This window comes from Amblyomma mixtum, chromosome 2, assembly GCF_055824585.1.
Source record: "Amblyomma mixtum isolate Tamu chromosome 2, ASM5582458v1, whole genome shotgun sequence".
In the NCBI taxonomy this organism is placed as follows: Eukaryota; Metazoa; Arthropoda; class Arachnida; order Ixodida; family Ixodidae; genus Amblyomma; species Amblyomma mixtum.
Window position 1 is genome coordinate 261,634,579 of NC_143013.1, and position 19,541 is coordinate 261,654,119.

The 19,541-nt window shown below is 51.7% G+C and overlaps 1 protein-coding gene across 2 annotated transcripts; it reads left to right on the plus strand.

Moving 5' to 3' along the window:
* On the plus strand, positions 1–14,521 carry LOC149363772 (uncharacterized). Of its 2 annotated transcripts, none has more exons than XM_089573717.1 (3): positions 1–730; positions 13,266–13,509; positions 14,343–14,521. In XM_089573717.1, exons 1-2 carry the CDS (start codon positions 464–466, stop codon positions 13,410–13,412), a joined length of 414 nt encoding a protein of 137 aa, XP_089429843.1. In that variant the 5' UTR covers positions 1–463; the 3' UTR covers positions 13,413–13,509; positions 14,343–14,521. The 2 variants fall into 2 exon arrangements, with proteins under 2 accessions (XP_089429843.1, XP_089429842.1); XM_089573716.1 differs by having other exon boundaries at positions 12–730; positions 13,263–13,509.
* Positions 14,522–19,541: the final 5,020 nt, after the last annotated feature.

Consider the following 19,541-nt stretch of genomic DNA (forward strand, 5'->3'; position numbering starts at 1 on the left):
TGAGCCTTCGTGCCCGGAGTGGTAGCGTCTACGCTTCAAATGCCAAAGGCCCTGGTTCGATTCGCCCCCCCGGCGCAGTTTCTTTTTAAGCAGTGACGCCGAAAGGCGGACAAATCTGCCGACGCGTCTGTCGACACGCCTGCCGACGCGTCTGTCGACACTCCTGCCGACGCGTCTGCTAACGACAGTATGAGGCATTAAAGGTTTTCGCCTTAAAAGATGATTGGGTAGGCGCACGGGACAATTGCGGCGTTCCGAACGCCTCACGCAGCACGTCAGCAACCGCAACGCTCACGGCACTGATAAAAACGCAACGCAAGAGCGAAGGCTAGGTCAAACTTTCAGCAGCCGCTTAACCGGTTGAGTTACCACCTCCGAGCGTCCACTTCGGTGCGTGAAAAGGACCCAGGATCGCGATTGCGCTGACTGGACTGGGCCCCTAGTCAACTTCGGAAGCACCATCATGGATGAGTCTGTGTCGAGCCCACCCAAGAAAAGCACTTCAACGGGTTCTCTGCACCTAGGAGCCATCAGTGGCGGTACTCAACTCGGACGACCGGCGCAGCGTCCCGGCTTCAAGCGCCAAAATCCATGCGACACGATTCAGCGGCGCAAGGTGCGGAGGGCTGAGCAGCGCGGGCCTCGGGAGGAATCGCAGCGCGGCGCCGCAGAGAGAGCGGAGGATCCTTCCCTGGACCCGGAATTGCCAGAGCTGGAGGATTGCGAGCCGGTAAGAAACATTAGATATGCTGATGTCGTTATTGATGGCGTTCTTTGATGCTGATGCTGATCGCTGATGCTGATGGCGTTCTTTGAAACAAAGATGGTCGGCACAGGGTGCGAAATCACGAGGTAGATTCCCGACGAGAAATCATTTCGAGGTACGAGTTACTTAGCAAGCTCCAACAGTAATGCAGTTTACAAATCCAGTGTAAACAGTATTCGTTGCGTCTAAGGCGCGAATTGAAATAGAAAAGGCCGCAGTATCTCTGTCACATCACGGTGGACCCCTAAAACTGCGCCATAAGGACACAGAAAATGGAGGGAGTGAGAGGAGAAAGTCAGAAAGAGAGGGCTCTATAATAATTTCGGCCACCTGCTGATTTTTATTAGCGTCCGTTCACTCACAGCGCACCGGCGCCTTTTGCGTTTCGCCGCCATCTAAGTGCGGCCGCCCGGGCGTGGTTCGAACCTGGAAACTTCGGCTTAGTAGACGAGCGCGTCAACCACCGCGGCGGGCAAGGCCCGAGCAATTTCCTAGAGGAAGAGGTCTATTCCAACATAAATCTCAAGGACAGTCTTGATGCGCGTTTCACCGTGAGGCCCCGAACGCAGGCAAAGCGCGTGACTCGCCAGGCAGACCCATTCGCGCTCACAGGCCGACGCCACCACTGTGATACCACGAGACTAGGAAAGTGTGGAACAGTTGCTACGTCGGCGGTCTCTCCTTTAAGTTTCGATATGCATAAGGCGCGCTTCGGACGGGTTGTGCCAACTCTTCGGCGTCGCCTTCAAGCAGCGTCCGATCATCCAGTCGATACAGCTCGCCGACAAGCTGTACTGCAGAGGACGCGAGCTAAACGAGCCGCCGAAACTGAGGAGAAACGACAAGCGAGACATGCGAAGCAATGGTACAGAGCTTTCGCTCTGTACAACAAGGCTGATAAGAGTTAAACATCACAAAATTGTCATCTTTCCTTCACTTCCAGCAAGAAGAATCTCATGGGGCTCGCAACAAACATAGCCCAGGCGAAACGTGCAGTGCCTTTTCGTGTCTTAAACACACTGCCTTAAATAGGCCAGTATGGCGGATAAAAGCAAAACGGTAAAAGATTGGTTCTGTGTGAAAAAGATGGTGGTCGAATTTGTGGCAGCGCTTCAAGAGAAGTGAATAGTAAGGGGTTTGCTGTGGTTTGGAAAGTCGCCATGTTGTCGCTAGTATCCCGCCGCTATGGCTGAGTGGTTAGAACACTCGGCCACTGGGCCAGAGATCGCGGGTTCTAACCCGACCCCGTAGGCCGCGTTTCGGTGGAGGCGAAGCGCGAAAGGGCTCCCAAGTGCTGTCCGATGTTGCTGCACGTTAAAGGTCCGTAGGGGGTCGAAATTATTCCGGAGCCCTCCACAGCGGCACCTCCTTCCTTCTCTCACTCCCTCCTTAAGCACTGTCGAAGTGACCACCGAGATGTGAGACAACTACTGCGTCATTTCGTTTCATCAAAAGGCAATTTTCATGCCGGCACTACGATCACCTGCTTGCTAGCGCGTTGAAACTTTGCACCTGCAGAGCATGTCCTGTCATTTTTAGCGTTGCGGTGCCACCGTAACGCCACCGCCGCTTCTATGTTAGAACCCGGGTCCGAAGGCTCAGTAGCCGAGACCTATAACCACTCGGCAACCGCGGTGGGTGCCATGTAGTTAGCTAGAGTGATCTGATGGATACTGCCGGGGAAAAGAGAAGGGCACTTGACATGGGCGCCGCAGAGTTACGCGTGCTAGATGACATCCTGAAAAAAAAAAAATTACCGACGATTACGTTACTTCGTAATGCGAAATTTGAGCGCAGCAAAAAGCTGTTTCACCTTTTCGATAGATTGAGGCAAAGAAATCGAGCAACACATGTATTCGCTATCACAGAGTTTTTTTTATTTTTCACACGTATTCCATTAACAAAGATTCCACTAACAGTTCTTGACAGTCATGAAGGAAGCTTTGTGGTCGGAGAAATAGACTGATATATGTTCGACTTGGTACACCAATGCTTGATTCTCAAAGACGAGATCTATACAAGTGCCTCGCGAGGTTGTCACAGCCGTGGGACGCGTTACGAGCGAGAGGAACGGGATGTTCTCCCGCATAAGTGTTAGGAAATTGCTGTTTGTCTTTATGTCAACATTAAAGTCCCCCACTACTAACATCGGTGTGGATCGATGGACGGCTAATGCGAGTTGCAGGAAGTGCACGACGTCTTTCGTGAGTGCGGTAGGGGCGAAGTAGGCAGCTACTACCAGCAAGCCGTTGGGCAACTTTGCGGCGCACAGTTCGCCAAGTTCATGTGACGTGCCAAACATTTCGACTGGTATTGCAGAGAGACCTGTGCGCAAGTAGATAGCGACTCCCGTCGCTGTGTTGTGGTCTCTGCGAGCCCCACAGCAGTATAGGAAATCTATGATTTCGAGAGGCTCTTCGGGATCCATCCAGGTTTCAGCAAAGCAAAGTACAGAGGAATGGCGCAGAATGTGATCGTGGTGTACGTCCTTGGCGTGTGCGGCAAGGGAGCGTACGTTAAGAATGTGGTTGTGAATGATGAATCAAGTGCTGCCAGCGAATGACGCGTCCATTGGCTGTCTGCGTGTGTTACTGATGTGTGGTTAACATGTTAAGCTTCGCCTGTAAGAGTGGAACGCGACAGCGTCTTGCAACGCTGCCAGGGAGTCCACAGAACGCCATCGCCAATTCGGCTGTACGCCTTGCTGGACGGTAAATTTATTTTTTGAGGAAAGGAAATGTATCTCTCTCGCATATCTGGGTGGACACCTGCACCTCGCCGTAAGGGGAAGGGGGAAGATGGGAGTGAACGAAGACGCCGTATTAGCTAGACGCGCCTTTGTTCATTCCAAACCATTCAGCTGGCATTACGGAGTGGCTAGCGTGCTCGTATCGCACTCCGGAGACCCTGGTTCGATTCCCCAACTCGACCAATTTCGTTCTCGGTTTTATAGATTTATGCGGTCTAAATAGAAAGGTTAATTAGGCTATTTCATATTTACATTATTGCATTTCTATCCATCGTGTTCTGTCATTAACCTGTCAATTGTTGGAACTGTCTAGGATGTTCGACACAACGTATATGAAACGAGCAACGTCTTACTGAGTGGGGAAGTGCGTGGTGGTGGAGGGAACGCGGCTTCGTACTTATGTTTTTTTTTCAGCAGCGTCTCCTTCCGCAGACGCTGTTGTCGCTGCGGCGCGCGTCTTTCTTTTCTTTTCTTTTCTTCTGACCTCTTCATTCTCCTCTATATTAATTAGGCTAATTGATTAATTAAGCAATTAACTAAACTCAGTCCAACTTAGTTGCAGCATCACTATACGATCCCTTTGATTGGTTGCATGGTTACTAGCCAAAGTACAATTGGCCCCATTTGAAATTCGCGCACTGTGACGTCACGAGCATTTCGACCAATTGAAAAGCATGAAATTGGGGGCGGAGCTGGTTACGAGGCCGACGCCGACGCCGACGACGACGCGAAACCCAGGAACGGACACCAAAGAGCTGCGCTCTAAAATTGGCAGTGGCTTAGCTGTGGTTAACCTCGGATATACAAGCGAAAGGTTCAGTTACGCTCTTTTTTGACGTCATGGCTGTCGCAGTTCGGGCACAATGCACTGAGAGCACCACGATAACGGTAGAGGCTTTCGGCCGTCCACACTCTGCCTGTACGGAGGAGGAGATGCGCGTGTAATGAATTGGGTGCTGTCTTAAAAAATTGCTTTAGAGACATGTACTGTGGTGTCCATTCCTTTCGGGTATACACTAAGATTTCATTTTCCTTAAGGACCTCACGGCACGGTTCGTGTATCCACTGAGATATGAGAGACTGGCTTCGTTTCCTTTCCGTAAAACCGATTTTCTTTTTTTTTTTGCCTTCCCATACGGTGCGGTTCGGGTGTCCACCGAGATATGAGTGTTTCCTGGCCCCCTGTTTATATCTCATTTATTTTTTATTTCTGATGTTTTATTTATTTCATTTTGTTTTAATTCTCGTTTCTGTCCTTCTTTTTATTGTTTTTTTTTATTCCGCAGTCGGCAGACACCTGCGCTGCGCGTGACGTCGCTCGGTTTCGCGCATGCGCAGAAGTGGCAAATCTGGCCTCTGGCTCACTGGAAACGCGGTGTTGACTAGCCTAGTGAAGCTTTTCGCTTCAAAATTGAAGATTGGTTTTCGAGGAAGGGAAATCGCGCAGTAACTGTCCCAAATCTCGGTGGAAACCGCCGAAAGGAAGGGACAAAGTTGTGGGTGAAGCAACACAAGGGGGAAAGGTTCCGTAGTCGAGGGCTGCGCAATAATTTCGACCACCTGTGGATCTTCAATGTGAACAGACGTCGCACGACATACGGGTGCCTTTTCATTTCCCCCTCCAATAAAATGCGACCGCCGAGGTCGTGTTCGAACCCGGGCACTCCGGCACGGCAGACAAGAGCGCTTACCACTGAGCCAACGCGGGGGTTGCACTCCTAAGCCCCGCGGCTTCTCATTCAAATTCAAATTCTTTATTTACATTTAAAAGTACACAAAGATGTGTCCAACACTGTCTGGACCCGTAGCCGTAGGCTAGTCATGGGTCCAAAAAATGAAATACAATCATACAGACACTCCAGTACAATGCAGGTAGAACTTGTAACAGCGGGGTAGATACATCTGTAATAATACAAGTGCAGAAATAAAAAAAAAATTACCGACGATTACGTTACTTCCTAATGCGAAATTTGAGCGCAGCAAATAAGCTGTTTCACCTTTTCGATAGTGAGTCAACCCCAGCTGCGGAGTTGGTTTCAGGGACAACGCCGCCGATGCCGACACAAACAATATGATACCCTCGCTTCCGCAGCGCTAAGAACCAGGTCTAGCCGTGGGAAGGTGGTCACGTATTCGTCGACGTGCCGGGGCCTACGTGAAATAACCGGCGCGTCGGCAACTGAAGAGCACCCTATCCGCCACACACGAACAGGGGGGGGGGGGGACACCCTTTCCTCCTCTTTCTGCATGGCGGCGACGGTGTTCTATGCAGTCACGTTATCTTGACTCTCTAGCGGCGTCAGCGGCATCCAGCGGTATCAGTCGGTCGCTGCTAGCGCTGGGGGGATGAAAGGGGGGCGGAGCTGGTTACGAGGCCGACGCCGACGACGACGCGAAACCCAGGAACGGACGCCAAAGAGCTGCGCTCTAAAATTAGGAGTCACTTTGGCGTCTAAAGTGGTGCAAGGCGAAAGCCTTAGTACAGCATTCTGTCACGAATGTGGTTGTGAATGATGAATCAAATGCTGCCAGCGAATGACACGTCCATTGGTTGTGCGTGTGTTACTGATGTGTGGTTAACATGTTAGGCTTCGCCTGTAAGAGTGGAACGCGACAGCGTCTTGCAACGCTGTCAGGGAGTCCACAGAACGCCATCGCCAATTCGGCTGTACGCCTTGCTGGACGGTAAATTTATTTTTTGAGGAAAGGAAATGTTTCTCTCTCGCATATCTGGGTGGACACCTGCACCTCGCCGTAAGGGAAAGGGGGAAGATGGGAGTGAACGAAGACGCCGTATTAGCTAGACGCGCCTTTGTTCATTCCAAACCATTCAGCTGGCATTACGGAGTGGCTAGCGTGCTCGTATCGCACTCCGGAGACCCTGGTTCGATTCCCCAACTCGACCAATTTCGTTCTCGGTTTTATTGATTTATGCGGTCTAACTAGAAAGGTTAATTAGGCTATTTCATATTTATATTGTAAGGGAAGACTTCACGGATACGTTTATTCTAGCCCTTTCGCCAGAGACGTCTTCCAAGCGAACAGCCTCAAGCGATGACGATGGGAATCTTCAGGTGAAAGAGAATGAAGTCGCAGCCAGAGAGGCGACGACGAAGAAGGCGAAGAAATTGCTTACACTAACTTCCCCCGCGGGCCGAAGCGGCCAGCCTGGCCGCGATTATTCGGGTGCAGAGCGCCGAAGGAAAGGCTTGAGACGGGAAACGTGTACAATTTCAGTCCCGCGGTAACGGCGGTCCGGAGGAGGATCAACAGGAGTTACGCGGTAGTTGACTGGAGAAGTTTGGTCGAGCACGAAGTAGGGACCAATGAAACGAGGCTGGAACTTGTCGCAAAGACCAGGCGTCCGCAGAGGGGTAGAAAGCAGGACCTCGTCTCCAGGGTTGAACGAGACAACGCGGTGCGTGGTATCGTAGTTACTCTTGCGATCTTCCTGGCAGGCTTCCGTGGTCAGGCGAGCAAGGTGGCGGCACCGGGCCAAGCGGGCGAGGAACTGGTCAGGGACAGACGGTGAAGAGTTCGCAGGCGTCGAGAAGAAAGAGGCGTCGAGAATGGTAGTGGGAGAACGGCCGTAAACGAGGAAAAACGGGGAGTAACCAGTGGTTCGTTGTAAGGCGGAATTGTAGGCAAAAGTGACAAAGGGAAGGACTGCGTCCCAATTCCGGTGGTCAGGTTCGACGTACATAGCAATCATGTCGGACAGGGTGCGATGGAACCGCTCAGTAAGACCATTGGTTTGGGGGTGGTAGCTGGACGTCATCTTGTGAACTGTAGAAGAAGATTGCAGAACTTCGGCAAGAAGGGTCGAAAGGAACGTCCGGCCGCGGTCACTGAGAAGCACCCGAGGGGCGCCGTGGCGCAGTACGATGGATTGTAGAAAGAATGTAGCAACTTCGGGCGCCGATCCATCAGGCAAGGCTGCGGTTTCGGCGTAGCGTGTCAGATGGTCGACGGCAGTGACTATCCAGCGATTACCTCGTGTAGATAGAGGAAGCGGGCCGTACAAATCGATGCCGACGACGGCGAACGGCGTGGCGGGGCATGGTAGAGGCTGCAGATGTCCAGCAGGAGGTGAAGTTGGCTGTTTTCGGCGCTGGCACAGCGGGCAAGATGCGACGTATTTAGCGACACTTGACGAAAGGCCAGGCCAAAAGAAACGGCTCTTGACGCGGTCGTAAGTTTTGTGAAAACCTAAATGACCGGCCGTCGCGTCATCGTGGAGGGCCTCCAAAACACGGGAGCGAAGGGTACGTGGTACCACTGGAACCCAGCGGGTGCCATCAGGGCAGTAAACGTAGCGGCAGAGCACATCGTTGTCGAGTTTGAACTGCCGAAGCTGCCGACGAAGCCGAGCGGTAGAAGGGTAGGAAGTTCCCGACAGACGGTCGATTATGGAGCGGCAATAAGCATCGTTGCGTTGATCCGACACAAGGGCGGTTAAGTCGTCAGATGCGAAGCAGTGGAGGGCGGCGACGTGCAGAAGAGCCGGCGACGATGAGGAGTCGCTGTGACAGTTGGAAGGTGGGGCAGAAGAGCGACACGAAGACTTCGGGAGCGGGCAACGAGAAAGGGCATCGGCGTCTCGGTGCGTTCGACCGGCCTTGTAGGTAACGTCAAAACTGTACTCTTGGAGACGAAGAACCCAGCGCCCAAGGCGGCCAGTAAAATTTTTGAGGCTGGACAACCAGCATAGCGCATGATGGTCTGTGACGACCGTGAAGTGGCGGCCGTAAAGATAGGGGCGGAATTTATGAACTCCCAAACGACGGCAAGACATTCTTGCTCAGTGATAGTGTAGTTACGTTCCGCAGGTGTCAGAGTGCGGCTGGCGAACGCAATAACTCTTTCACGAAAAGCACTATCACGTTGCAGGAGAACAGCACCAAGGCCGTGGCCGCTAGCGTCAGTGTGTAGAATGGTGGGAGCCGTATCGTCGAAGTGGCCAAGGACAGGGTCGGAGGTGAGTGCTTGCTTCAAGGCTTGAAAAGCACTTTCGCATTCCTCAGTCCAAACGAAAGCACTGTGAGCAGTGAGGAGCTGATGCAATGGCGCGGCAATGGTAGCGAAATTTCGTATAAAACGCCGAAAATAAGAGGACAGTCCGAGGAAACTACGCAGTTCTTTAGTCTGCTGGGGACGGGCAAAGTTTAGGACAGCGGCAAGCTTATCAGGGTCGGGTCGAATGCCGTCCCGGCTGACGAGGTGGCCCAGAATGGTGATTTCTTTCCTGGCGAAGTGGCACTTTTTCGTATTGAGTTGAAGGCCAGCAGAAGCGAGGCAAGCGAGCACTTCATCGAGGCGGCGTAAGTGGTCACGAAAAGTTGAAGAGAAAATAACAATGTCGTCCAGATAGCATAAGCAGGTTTTCCATTTCAGGCCGCGAAGAACTGTATCAATCATGCGTTCAAAAGTAGCAGGAGCATTACACAGTCCAAACGGCATAACATTAAACTCGTAAAGGCCATCGGGAGTAGCGAACGCGGTTTTTTCTTTGTCTGCTTCATGCATGGGAATCTGCCAGTAACCAGAACGGAGATCTAGGGTGGAAAAGTATTCAGCTCCCTGGAGAGAGTCGAGAGAGTCATCTATCCGGGGCATGGGGTAAACGTCTTTACGAGTAATTTTGTTAAGTGCACGGTAATCAACACAAAATCGCACTGACCCATCCTTCTTCTTCACCAAAACCACCGGGGAAGACCAGGGACTGGCAGAAGGGCGAATAATGTCTCGGCGGAGCATATCACTGACATTGTCTTCGATGACTTTGCGTTCAGACAAAGAAACGCGATACGGGCGGCGGCGAACAACCGAGGTACCTCCGGTAACGATGTGGTGCTCGGCAACAGAAGTCTTGCCCAGGGTAGCGGAACTCACATCAAACGAGTCTTGGTGCTTGCGAAGCAAATCCAGTAACTCTTGCCGTTGCGACGCCGGGAGGTCTGGATTGATGGTGGCAGAAAGGATGGAGAGAGAAACGTCCGCTGAAGGGCGCGCCTGGGAGGAGGGCGCTGTAAGCACGACGAGGGAAACCGGATGCATGTCCAACGTGCAGGAAAAAGAAGTGCCTTTGGGTAACACGAGAGGTTCACAGGAAGTGTTCACGGCAGCGACGATGGCAGATCCATTTTCAAACCGAACCAGGCTAGGCGGCAAGGCAAGTCCCCTGATGAGGTGCCGATCAGAAGGCGCGATGAGCACATCCCCATGAACGATGGTATCAGAAGTAAGCGTGACAAGATTTTGACTCCCAGCGGGTAAAACCGAATCTGCAGCGGCAATGAGGCGATGACAGGGCTCGGGGACTTCCGATGATGGGTCGCTCTCGGTCATTTGGACGATGCGGTCACGGCAAGAAATAAAAGCACTGACGGAAGACAAGAAATCCCAGCCAAAAATCATAAGGTAAGCACAAGGAGACAGCACGGCAAATTGTACATGGTGACGGACACCGTCAATAGAAACCCGGACAGTGCACTTAGCGGATGGGCGAATGATGACGTCGTTAGCTCCACGCAGGGGAGGCCCATCGTACGGCGTTTTTACTTTCCGCAAGCGAGAACATAAGTCACTATGAATAACAGAAACGGCAGCGCCCGTGTCTATCAAAGCCTCTAGTCTTAAACCTTCAACCCACACTGAAACCATATTGGACGGGCGCTCCGGAGGTATTTGTCCGTGTCCAGAGCATGCAGCTTTCCCTCCAAAAACTGCACCAGCTAGTTTTCCGAGCGAAGGTCAGGGGCGGTAGAAGCGGGTCGGAGTGGAGATGAAGAGCGGCGGTACGGCGAAGGGGAGCGAGCTCTGGTGGGTCGATAATCACGAGGCGGAACAGAACTGGAGGAAGGTGACGAAGAACGTCCGGAAGAGTCCGTGAAGGAACGGCGCTGATGAGAGGGACCACGAGGTGCATAGGCATTTTCGAAGGCGTCATACCCGCGACGTTCGTCCTGAAGGCGCCGACGGCAGAAGCGGGAAGTATGGCCCCGGAAGCCGCAGTAATAACAAATCGGGCGGTTGGGGCGCCAGGGCGTGTAGAACGGGGGCGTTGAGGTTGGAGGGGCCAAAGCTGTGACATGGTGACGCGGTGGCTCCGGCATCGGAGGCGGGCCATAGACAGGTGGCATGGCAGTGACCTGAGCGTACGTGGGTTTCGGGCGAGGAGCAGAAGTGTCGGGTGCCAGAGAGCAGGTGATCGACGCCAGCTCTTCTTTAATCATGCTGCGTAGGCCAGCACCGGTAGATGACGGAGCAGGAGGCGCAGGTTCGGACAGGCACGAAGAACTGTAGGTGAGAAGCTCTTCTCGAATGAGCGCTCGAATCAGGCTACGCAGGTCCGAGTCGGTGGGCAAAAGGGAGGCAGCCGGGTCAGGTTGCAAACGGATGGATTGCAGCTGATCGAGGCGCTGGCAGGTCTCTATGATGGCATCGACGGAGGTAGGGTTTTGGCCGGCAAGGGCGTTGAACGCCATAGAGCCGATGCCCTTCAGGACGTGGCGAACACGGCCAGATTCGGTCATTGTGGCATTGACACGCCGGCAGAGAGCAAGTACATCCTCTATGTAAGAAGTGTACGACTCGGCAGGGCGCTGGATGCGGTCAGCGAGCTTCTTCTTGGCTACTTCAGAGCGAACAGCCGGAGAGCCAAAAATCTGTCGCAACTGCTGCTTAAAATTTGTCCAGTCTGGGATATCCGTCTCATGATTCAAGAACCATGTGCGGGCGACGTCAGTCAAATAAAAGGACACATTGAGCAGCTTAAGGGGGTCGTCCCAGTGGTTGAAAGAACTCACGCGGTCGTAGTGGTCAAGCCAGTCGTCGACGTCGTCGCCGCGGAGGCCAGCAAACATCTGAGGGTCGCGTTGGCGGCTGCTCACGGTCCAAGTTGCGGGGGCAGCAGAGGGCGAGCGGGAGGGACCTGGGCCGGCGGCGTTCTCCTCTTGAGACATGATGGTCAGAGTACACAAGCGGCGACCGGAACGCAGCTCCAGGGGGAAGCGTGGAAAGAGGATACGGGGAATCCAAGGAGCACCTCCACCACGTGTAAGGGAAGACTTCACGGAGAAGTTTTATTCTAGCCCTTTCGCCAGAGACGTCTTCCAAGCGAACAGCCTCAAGCGATGACGATGGGAATCTTCAGGTGAAAGAGAATGAAGTCGCAGCCAGAGAGGCGACGACGAAGAAGGCGAAGAAATTGCTTACAATATAATTTTATTTCTATCCATCGTGTTCTGTCATTAGCCTGTCAATTGTTGGAACTGTCTAGGATGTTCGACACAACGTATATGAAACGAGCAACGTCTTACTGAGTGGGGAAGTCCGTGGTGGTGGAGGGAACGCGGCTTCGTACTTATGTTTTTTCAGCAGCGTCTCCTTCCGCGGACGCTGTTGTCGCTGCGGCGCGCGTCTTTCTTTTCTTTTCTTCTGACCTCTTCATTGTCCTCTATATTAATTAGGCTAATTGATTAATTAAGCAATTAACTAAACTCAGTCCAACTTAGTTGCAGCATCACTATACGATCCCTTTGATTGGTTGCATGGTTACTAGCCAAAGTACAATTGGCCCCATTTGAAATTCGCGCACTGTGACGTCACGAGCATTTTGACCAATTGAAGGGGCGGAGCTGGTTACGAGGCCGACGACGACGCGAAACCCAGGAACGGACGCCAAAGAGCTGCGCTCTAAAAAAAAACATTACATTACGCCGCCGCGGTGGCTCAGCGGTTACGGTGCTCGGCTGCTGACCCGAAAGACGCGGGTTCGATCCCGGCCGCGGCGGCTGGAATTTCTTTGGAGGAGAAATTCTAGAGGCCCGTGTACTGTGCGATGTCAGTGCACGTTAAAGAACCCCAGGTGGTCGAAATTTCCGGAGCCCTTCACTACGGCGTCTCTCATAGCCTTAGTCGCTTTGGGACGTTAAACCGCATAAACCATAAACCTAAAAAAAAACATTACACGGAACAACTCTATAATATGAAAAACATCGTCTATGTCCAAAAAAGAAATAATAATGAAAACGAATATGCGCAGCAGGTTGAGTAAGCGTTAGTTCTTAGTATGTATGTGCCGAAAGAATTTTTTTGCTGTAGGAGTGAAATTTTGAGCGTATTTTACTTCGTGGGGAAGGGTATTCCATATTTTTCCACCAATAAAAGCAAGCTGTGATTGCCTCGTTTGACGGCAAGGGTGTCTTCGGCAGAGCGTGGCCACCCAACTGAACAACGCACGCCGTGCAGGAGTGCATAACATCTGTTGTACGATAAAGAATTCAAGCAAGGAGCAAACTCAGCCGCGTCGTGACAGCAAGCTTTTCTGCATTCTGGCATGCATCGCGCGAATTCAACTTTATATCACAGTAACGAAAACTGCAATCTTGGCGCTCTTTTCAAGCTCACAGCAACAAACAATTACATTACGTCCAAGCTCCGGATAACGTGGCCGCTTCCCGCAAAGGCAAGGTTTAACCGGAAGCATATAGGAGTAGTCGTTGTCTACGTTCTTAGGCTGTATTCATTTTGATCACGATGAGAAGCTCAGTGAATTAAAGGATCTTGAGTTTCGCAGAAAATCAGGTTATTATCTTTCAACTCATGAGAAATACTCAACAAGAACGGGGAATGTTGCAGGATGATCGAAATTTTAATTGATGCGCGTAGCTGCTGTCTGGATTGAGAATGATGTTTGTTACTGTTATGTCAACTCTGCATGTCTTTATTACTTCCCCGTTCTAGCAGCTCGGGAGGAGCGATACCACCACTTCCTGTAGCAGCAGCTCGGTGCTGTCAGTGATCTTGGATTCGGAACCCTGCTTGCGGGCTAGGGGCTATGCAGGCCCCGCATCGCTCCGGGCCATCCTGGGCCTCAAGCTCAGCGAAGCATAGGTGTTCATCGAATTCCGGGCACTTGGCAACCATTGAGATCACGAGGGCGCCTACACAGCCGGACATTAGGCGCTCCTGGTTTCCCAAGCTGCCACTGGTGAGCACGCATATAATATATTCCTTAGAAACATAAGCTGTGAATTCACAAGTATTTGAACAGGTACTGCTACATGCTCATCTAACTTTAATCCCCTTTCATTATTGAGACCTCTTTGAGAAAGCTCACTTCTGGAGATAAGACTTCCAGATGTTACGGGCAAGTCAGCTATAACTTCCAGCAGCTTGAGGATAAATACTCGTCTTTGTCGTAGCCATCACTGTAGGCTCGTTATCATCTTGCATGATATTTCACCCAAGTCTTAGCTGACGTAAGGTCGCCCTGTACCATAACCTGCACAATGCTGAATTCGCAGAATTCACGGTATTCGATACCTCGAAAATACTTCCAACATAATGACCGTGGAAACGTCCTGCAGTTGAATGGTTACAATTATGACAGACCTGTGGCCATTGCAAAACGGTTGCAATGAAACAGTTTGCATTCCAGATACGCAGAAGACAGGAATGCTGCCCTAATTATCGGGACTTAAAACAAGGGAAGCAGGAACTGGGGAACTTATTTTTCCTCCTTTTTCTACCATACACTGACGGGTGGTTTGCTTTCTGAATGTCCACTGTCTGGCATGAAGACCACAGGAGCTAACAGATAACGCGTATAGCGCTGTCTGTTGCGATTTGGATTTACACAAGCGTCATATCATCAGGGCGCCAGTAAAGCGAGATTTTTTGATCCCCTATCTGATGGTACCGTTCTTTTTCGTACAAACAAATTCGTTCGACGTAATAATTCCAACAAGCTCCACAAACACAGCCATGCAACGCTTACGCTTTAAAAGACCATGACTGCATTGTTTTATTCTTTCATCGCAGGGTCCTGGACGCATACACACCATTTCACGCCGGGCCAACTGGACGTGGAGCCGCCTGGTCAAGGCCACCTGTCCCCAACGGAACTCCAGTGCGTCTCCGCTGTGCCCCTCCGCGCATCTACCGGACTTATTCAGTTTAATGATATTTGACATTTACGTTTAATAAATGCTGTGATCATACTTTCCCTTCAAAACATTCCGTCCGCGGCGGCCACGTTTTAATGGACGGGAAATGCAAAAAAGCAGCCGGTTGCTGCGCGATGCCGATGTACGTTAAAGACACCCAGGTGGTCCAATTATTCCGGAGCCTTTCACTACGGCACCTTCGTAGCCGTAGTCGATTTTGAACGTCACAAACCCTGATAAACCATAAACCTATTCCAGAGCCGTCAAACACTGCACCTCCTTTGTCCATTCCCTACGGAGCCGCCGCGGCAACTCAGTGGTTATGGCAATCGTCTGCTGACCTGCAAGACCTGGCTCCATCCTGGCTACGGAGGTCGAATTTCGATGGAGCTGAAATTCTGAGGGACCCGTGCACTGTGTGATGACAGCGCACGTTAAAGAACTCCAGGTGATCGAAATTCCCAGAGCCCTTCACTACGGGGTCCCTCACAGCCTGAGTCACTTTGGGAGGTTAAACTTCATAAAACCAAAACCAAAAATTCAGGGGCACTTTGACTGTCTAAAGTGCGTAGAGGCGAAAGCGTTTTCCGCACCACTTTGCTTATGCGACACTGGTGACGTCATCACTGGAGGACGTCACACATAATTGGTTAATTTATTGGTTTGTTAGGGTTTGACGTCAGAAAACAACTCAGGCTATGGCCGTAGTGAAGTGCTTCGGAAATTTCGACCATCTGGGGTTCTTTAACGTGCACTGACATCGCACAGCACACGGGCTTCTAGAATTTCGCCTTCATCGAAATTCAGCCGCCGCGGCCGGGATCGAACCCGCGTCTTTCGGGTCAGCAGCCGAGCGCCCTAAACACTGAGCCACCGAGGCGGGGCTGATGACGAAGTAATGACAAATCACTAATTTGTGACTATTTACTGATTAATGACTAAATACTAATTAACTGCTAATTAATGCCGCTTAACCTTCACCATTAGGAGTGGAACGCGACAGCGTGTTGTAGCGCAGCCAGGCAGTCCCCAAAGTAATTCTCTGTCATCTCGGTGGACAACCGAACCGCACCGTACAGGAAGGGAGGAACGCCTCCACCCCTTCGGCGCGATGCCTTGGCAACGCGTTTTGAGGAAAGGAAATGGTGCAGTAATTCTCTGTCATCTCGGTGGACACCCGAACCGCACCGTAAAGGAAGGGAGGAACGCCACCAACCGTTCGGCGCGATGCCTTGCCCTTTGAATGCAACGCTTCATGAGGAAAGCAAATGGCGCAGTAATTCTCTGTCATCTCGGTGGACACCCGAACCGCACTGTAAAGGAAGGGAGGAACGCCACCACCCCTTCGGTGCGATGCCTTGCCCCTTGAACGCAACGCTTTATGAGGAAAGCAAATGGCGCAGTAATTCTCTGTCATCTCGGTGGACACCCGAACCGCACGTAAAGGAAGGGAGGAACGCCACCACCCCTTCGGTGCGATGCCTTGCCCCTTGAACGCAACGCTTTATGAGGAAAGCAAATGGCGCAGTAATTCTCTGTCATCTCGGTGGACACCCGAACCGCACGTAAAGGAAGGGAGGATCGCCACCACCCCTTCGGTGCGATGCCTTGCCCCTTGAACGCAACGCGTTATGAGGAAAGCAAATGGCGCAGTAATTCTCTGTCATCTCGGTGGACACCCGAACCGCACCGTAAAGAGAGGGAGGAACGCCACCACCCCTTCGGTGCGATGCCTTGCCCCTTGAACGCAACGGTTTTTGAGGAAAGGAAATGGCGCAGTAATTCTCTCTCATCTCGGTGGACACCCGAACCGCACCGTAAAGGAAGGGAGGAACGCCACCAACCGTTCGGCGCGATGCCTTGCCCTTTGAACGCAACGCTTTATGAGGAAAGCAAATGGCGCAGTAATTCTCTGTCATTTCGGTGGACACCCGAACCGCACCGTAAAGGAAGGGAGGAACGCCACCACGCCTTCGGTGCGATGCCTTGCCCTTTGAACGCAACGCTTTATGAGGAAAGCAAATGGCGCAGTAATTCTCTGTCATCTCGGTGGACACCCGAACCGCACGTAAAGGAAGGGAGGAACGCCACCACTCCTTCGGTGCGATGCCTTGCCCTTTGAACGCAACGCTTTTAGAGGACAGGAAATTGTGTCATCTCGATGGACACCCGAACCGCACCGTACAGGAAGGGAGGAAGTGGGAGTGAGAGAACGAGAAAGAGGGGCCGTAATGAAGAAACTGAAAATTGTATTTGAGAAAAAAAAGTCATGCAGTAACTGTCTCCCATATCTCGGTGGACACCCGTCAAAACGCGGACACATCTGTCGACACGGATGCAGACACGGATGCAGACACGGCTGCCGACCCGGACGGAGACACGGCTGCCGACCCGGGCGGAGACACGGCTGCCGACCCGGGCGGAGACACGGCTGCCGACCCGGACGCAGACACGGCTGCCGACCCGGACGGAGAACCTGCTGCCTACCCGGACGGAGACACGGCTGCCGACCCGGGCGGAGACACGGCTGCCGACACGGACGGAGACACGGCTGCCAACACGGATTGCTAACGACAGCATGAGGCATTAAAGGCTTTCGCCTTAATAGTTGGCGCGTTTCTGGGAGGGAATTCGCCGATCCTCTGTGCTTAACAGCACTTTTCCTTATTGAAGCGCAATCATCAGTACGCTAGGTAAAACTAAAGTCCCTAGATCAGCTTTTTTTAGAAAAGCTCGTACAGGGACTTTAGGTAAAACCAGTCACCGTGTCTGGAGATTTCACCTTCGTTTTCCCTAATTGAAGGTTAAGCTTCACTACGCTATGTAAAGCCAAGGTTGCCGTAGATTTCGCCGTCATTTGGCCTCCAGATAGAGCAGAGGAAAGGAAAGGTGCATAAATGGCCTTCTGAGCTGTCCCTTTTCGGGCACCTGGTGATCTTTAACATGCGATAGCATCGCACAGCACACGGCCGCCTTTAAAGTTTTGCCCCCATAATAAACGCAGAAAATTGTTTAGAAGTTTAACCCGCCGTGGTGGCTCAGGGGTTAGGCGCTCGGCTACCGAACCGGAGTACCCGGGTTCGAACCCGACCGCGGCGGCCGAATTTCGGTTGGTTTAGGTTGGTTTATCGGGTTTAACGTCCTAAAGCGACTAAGGCTATGAGAGACGCCGTAGTGGAGGGCTCCGGAAATTTCGACCACCTGGGGTTCTTTAACGTGCACTGACATCGCACAGTACACGGGCCTCGAATTTCTCCTCCAAAGAAATTCAGCCGCCGCGGCCGGGATCGAACCCGCGTCTTTCGGGCCAGCAGCCGAGCACCATAGCCACTGAGCCACCGCGGCGGCGATGGAGGCGAAACGAAAAAGGCGCCCATGTGCTGTGAGATGTCAGTGCACGTTAAAGATCCCCAGGTGGTGGAAATTATTCCCGAGACCTCTACTACGGCATTTCTTTCTCTCTTTCCTCTTTCGCTCCCACCTTCCTCCCTTACGGCCAGGTTCAGGCGTCCACTGAGATTTGAGGCAGACTGCTCCGTTTTCTTTCCTCGAAACAAATTAAGCGAAACCTTCATTCACTACGGGACCTCGGGCTTTGCGGCGATTGCGGTTTTCACCTTCATTTCACATTCAAACAAAAACAAAGAAAGGAAAGTGCATATCTGGTCCCGTTACAACCGACGCCGCCGCTTCGGCGCACACAGGCGCCTTTTAAAGCCCTTAATTCTTCACCGTTGTCAACAGAAGGTTGTTAGCCGAAGCTTGTCAGGAGATGTGTCAAGCGTTTTTTGCCGAAATGGGTGCGTCAGAGTGCGCGGATCACTGATCTCCACTAGGGGAGATCGATGGCGCAGATTCGAAAATATGAGTTCAACCACGGAAATAAAGAACTAAAGAAAAATAAAAGAAAAATAAAAAGTAAAGCGTAAAAGAAAGAATTGCAGAAAATAAAAGTACAAAAATAAAAATTAAAAGCAAAATGAGGAAAGGAAAAGTAAAAGAAGAAATAAAAAGTAAATAATGAAAATCCAAACAACTAAAACTTAGAAAAGAGACAATCTAGGATAGAAAAAATAAAATAGACATCAGTGCCAAATGGTGCGCCAGAAAAGGCTTTCGCCTTGCAGCCCTTTAGAGAGCCAAAGTGCTCCCTGAATTTTTTCTGTATCATCTGGCGCGAGTTCCGCGGGCTCAGATGATACCCGCGGAACTCGCGCCAGCACCCAGGGATTACTCGGCCATACTACAAAACTACAGAGGCAGAAGATTGCGGTATCCCCCACCGCACAAATCTCTCAGCAGAGAGGAAGCTGTCACTTGGAGACAATTACAAACAGGCTCTTTCCCAAACCTACATATACTAAACAAAATGCACCCTACCATATACGCGGACAAATGTCCCTGGTGCGACGGAAAACCTACTCTCTATCACATCACATGGGCCTGCCAAAAGATAGACGTGGTCCCCAAAATACAAAACCCGAGTGCGGAGCAGTGGGAGACTCTGCTGTCCAGCGACCGCTGTGAAGACCAAGAAGGTCTGGTACAGCGAGCTCAACGGGCGGCAGTGGCCAGCGGAGCCCTGGACTGAGGGCAACCGACCACTGATTAGAGGCGGACGACTTCGACAGAGAAGACTCCTGGGGGTAAAATCAAGGAGAAAACGTCTCTGAAGATGCTCCCAAACCGCAGGAAAAAGGACTAGAGTAAAATAAAGTTTTTCCTTCCTTCCTTCTGTATCATCTACATAGAACAGCGGCCGCCGTGGCGTTCCTGTCACATCTTTCAACCCTCCTCCATCTGCACGTGGCAGTGATTATGGCTCAGCTCGAGCCAGTGGGCAGGCCCGCGCACTTTCCTTTTAAGGCGGAAGCCTTTAATGTCTCATCGTTGTAAGCAGCAGTTGTCGACAGAAAATGTCACGCTTTTCAATTGGTGGAAACGGTCGTGACGTCACAGTGCGCGAATTTCAAACGGGGCCAATTGTACTTTGGCTAGTAACCATGCCACCAATTGAAGGGATCGTATAGTGATGCTCCAATTAAGTGGGACTGAGCTTAGTTAATTGATTAAT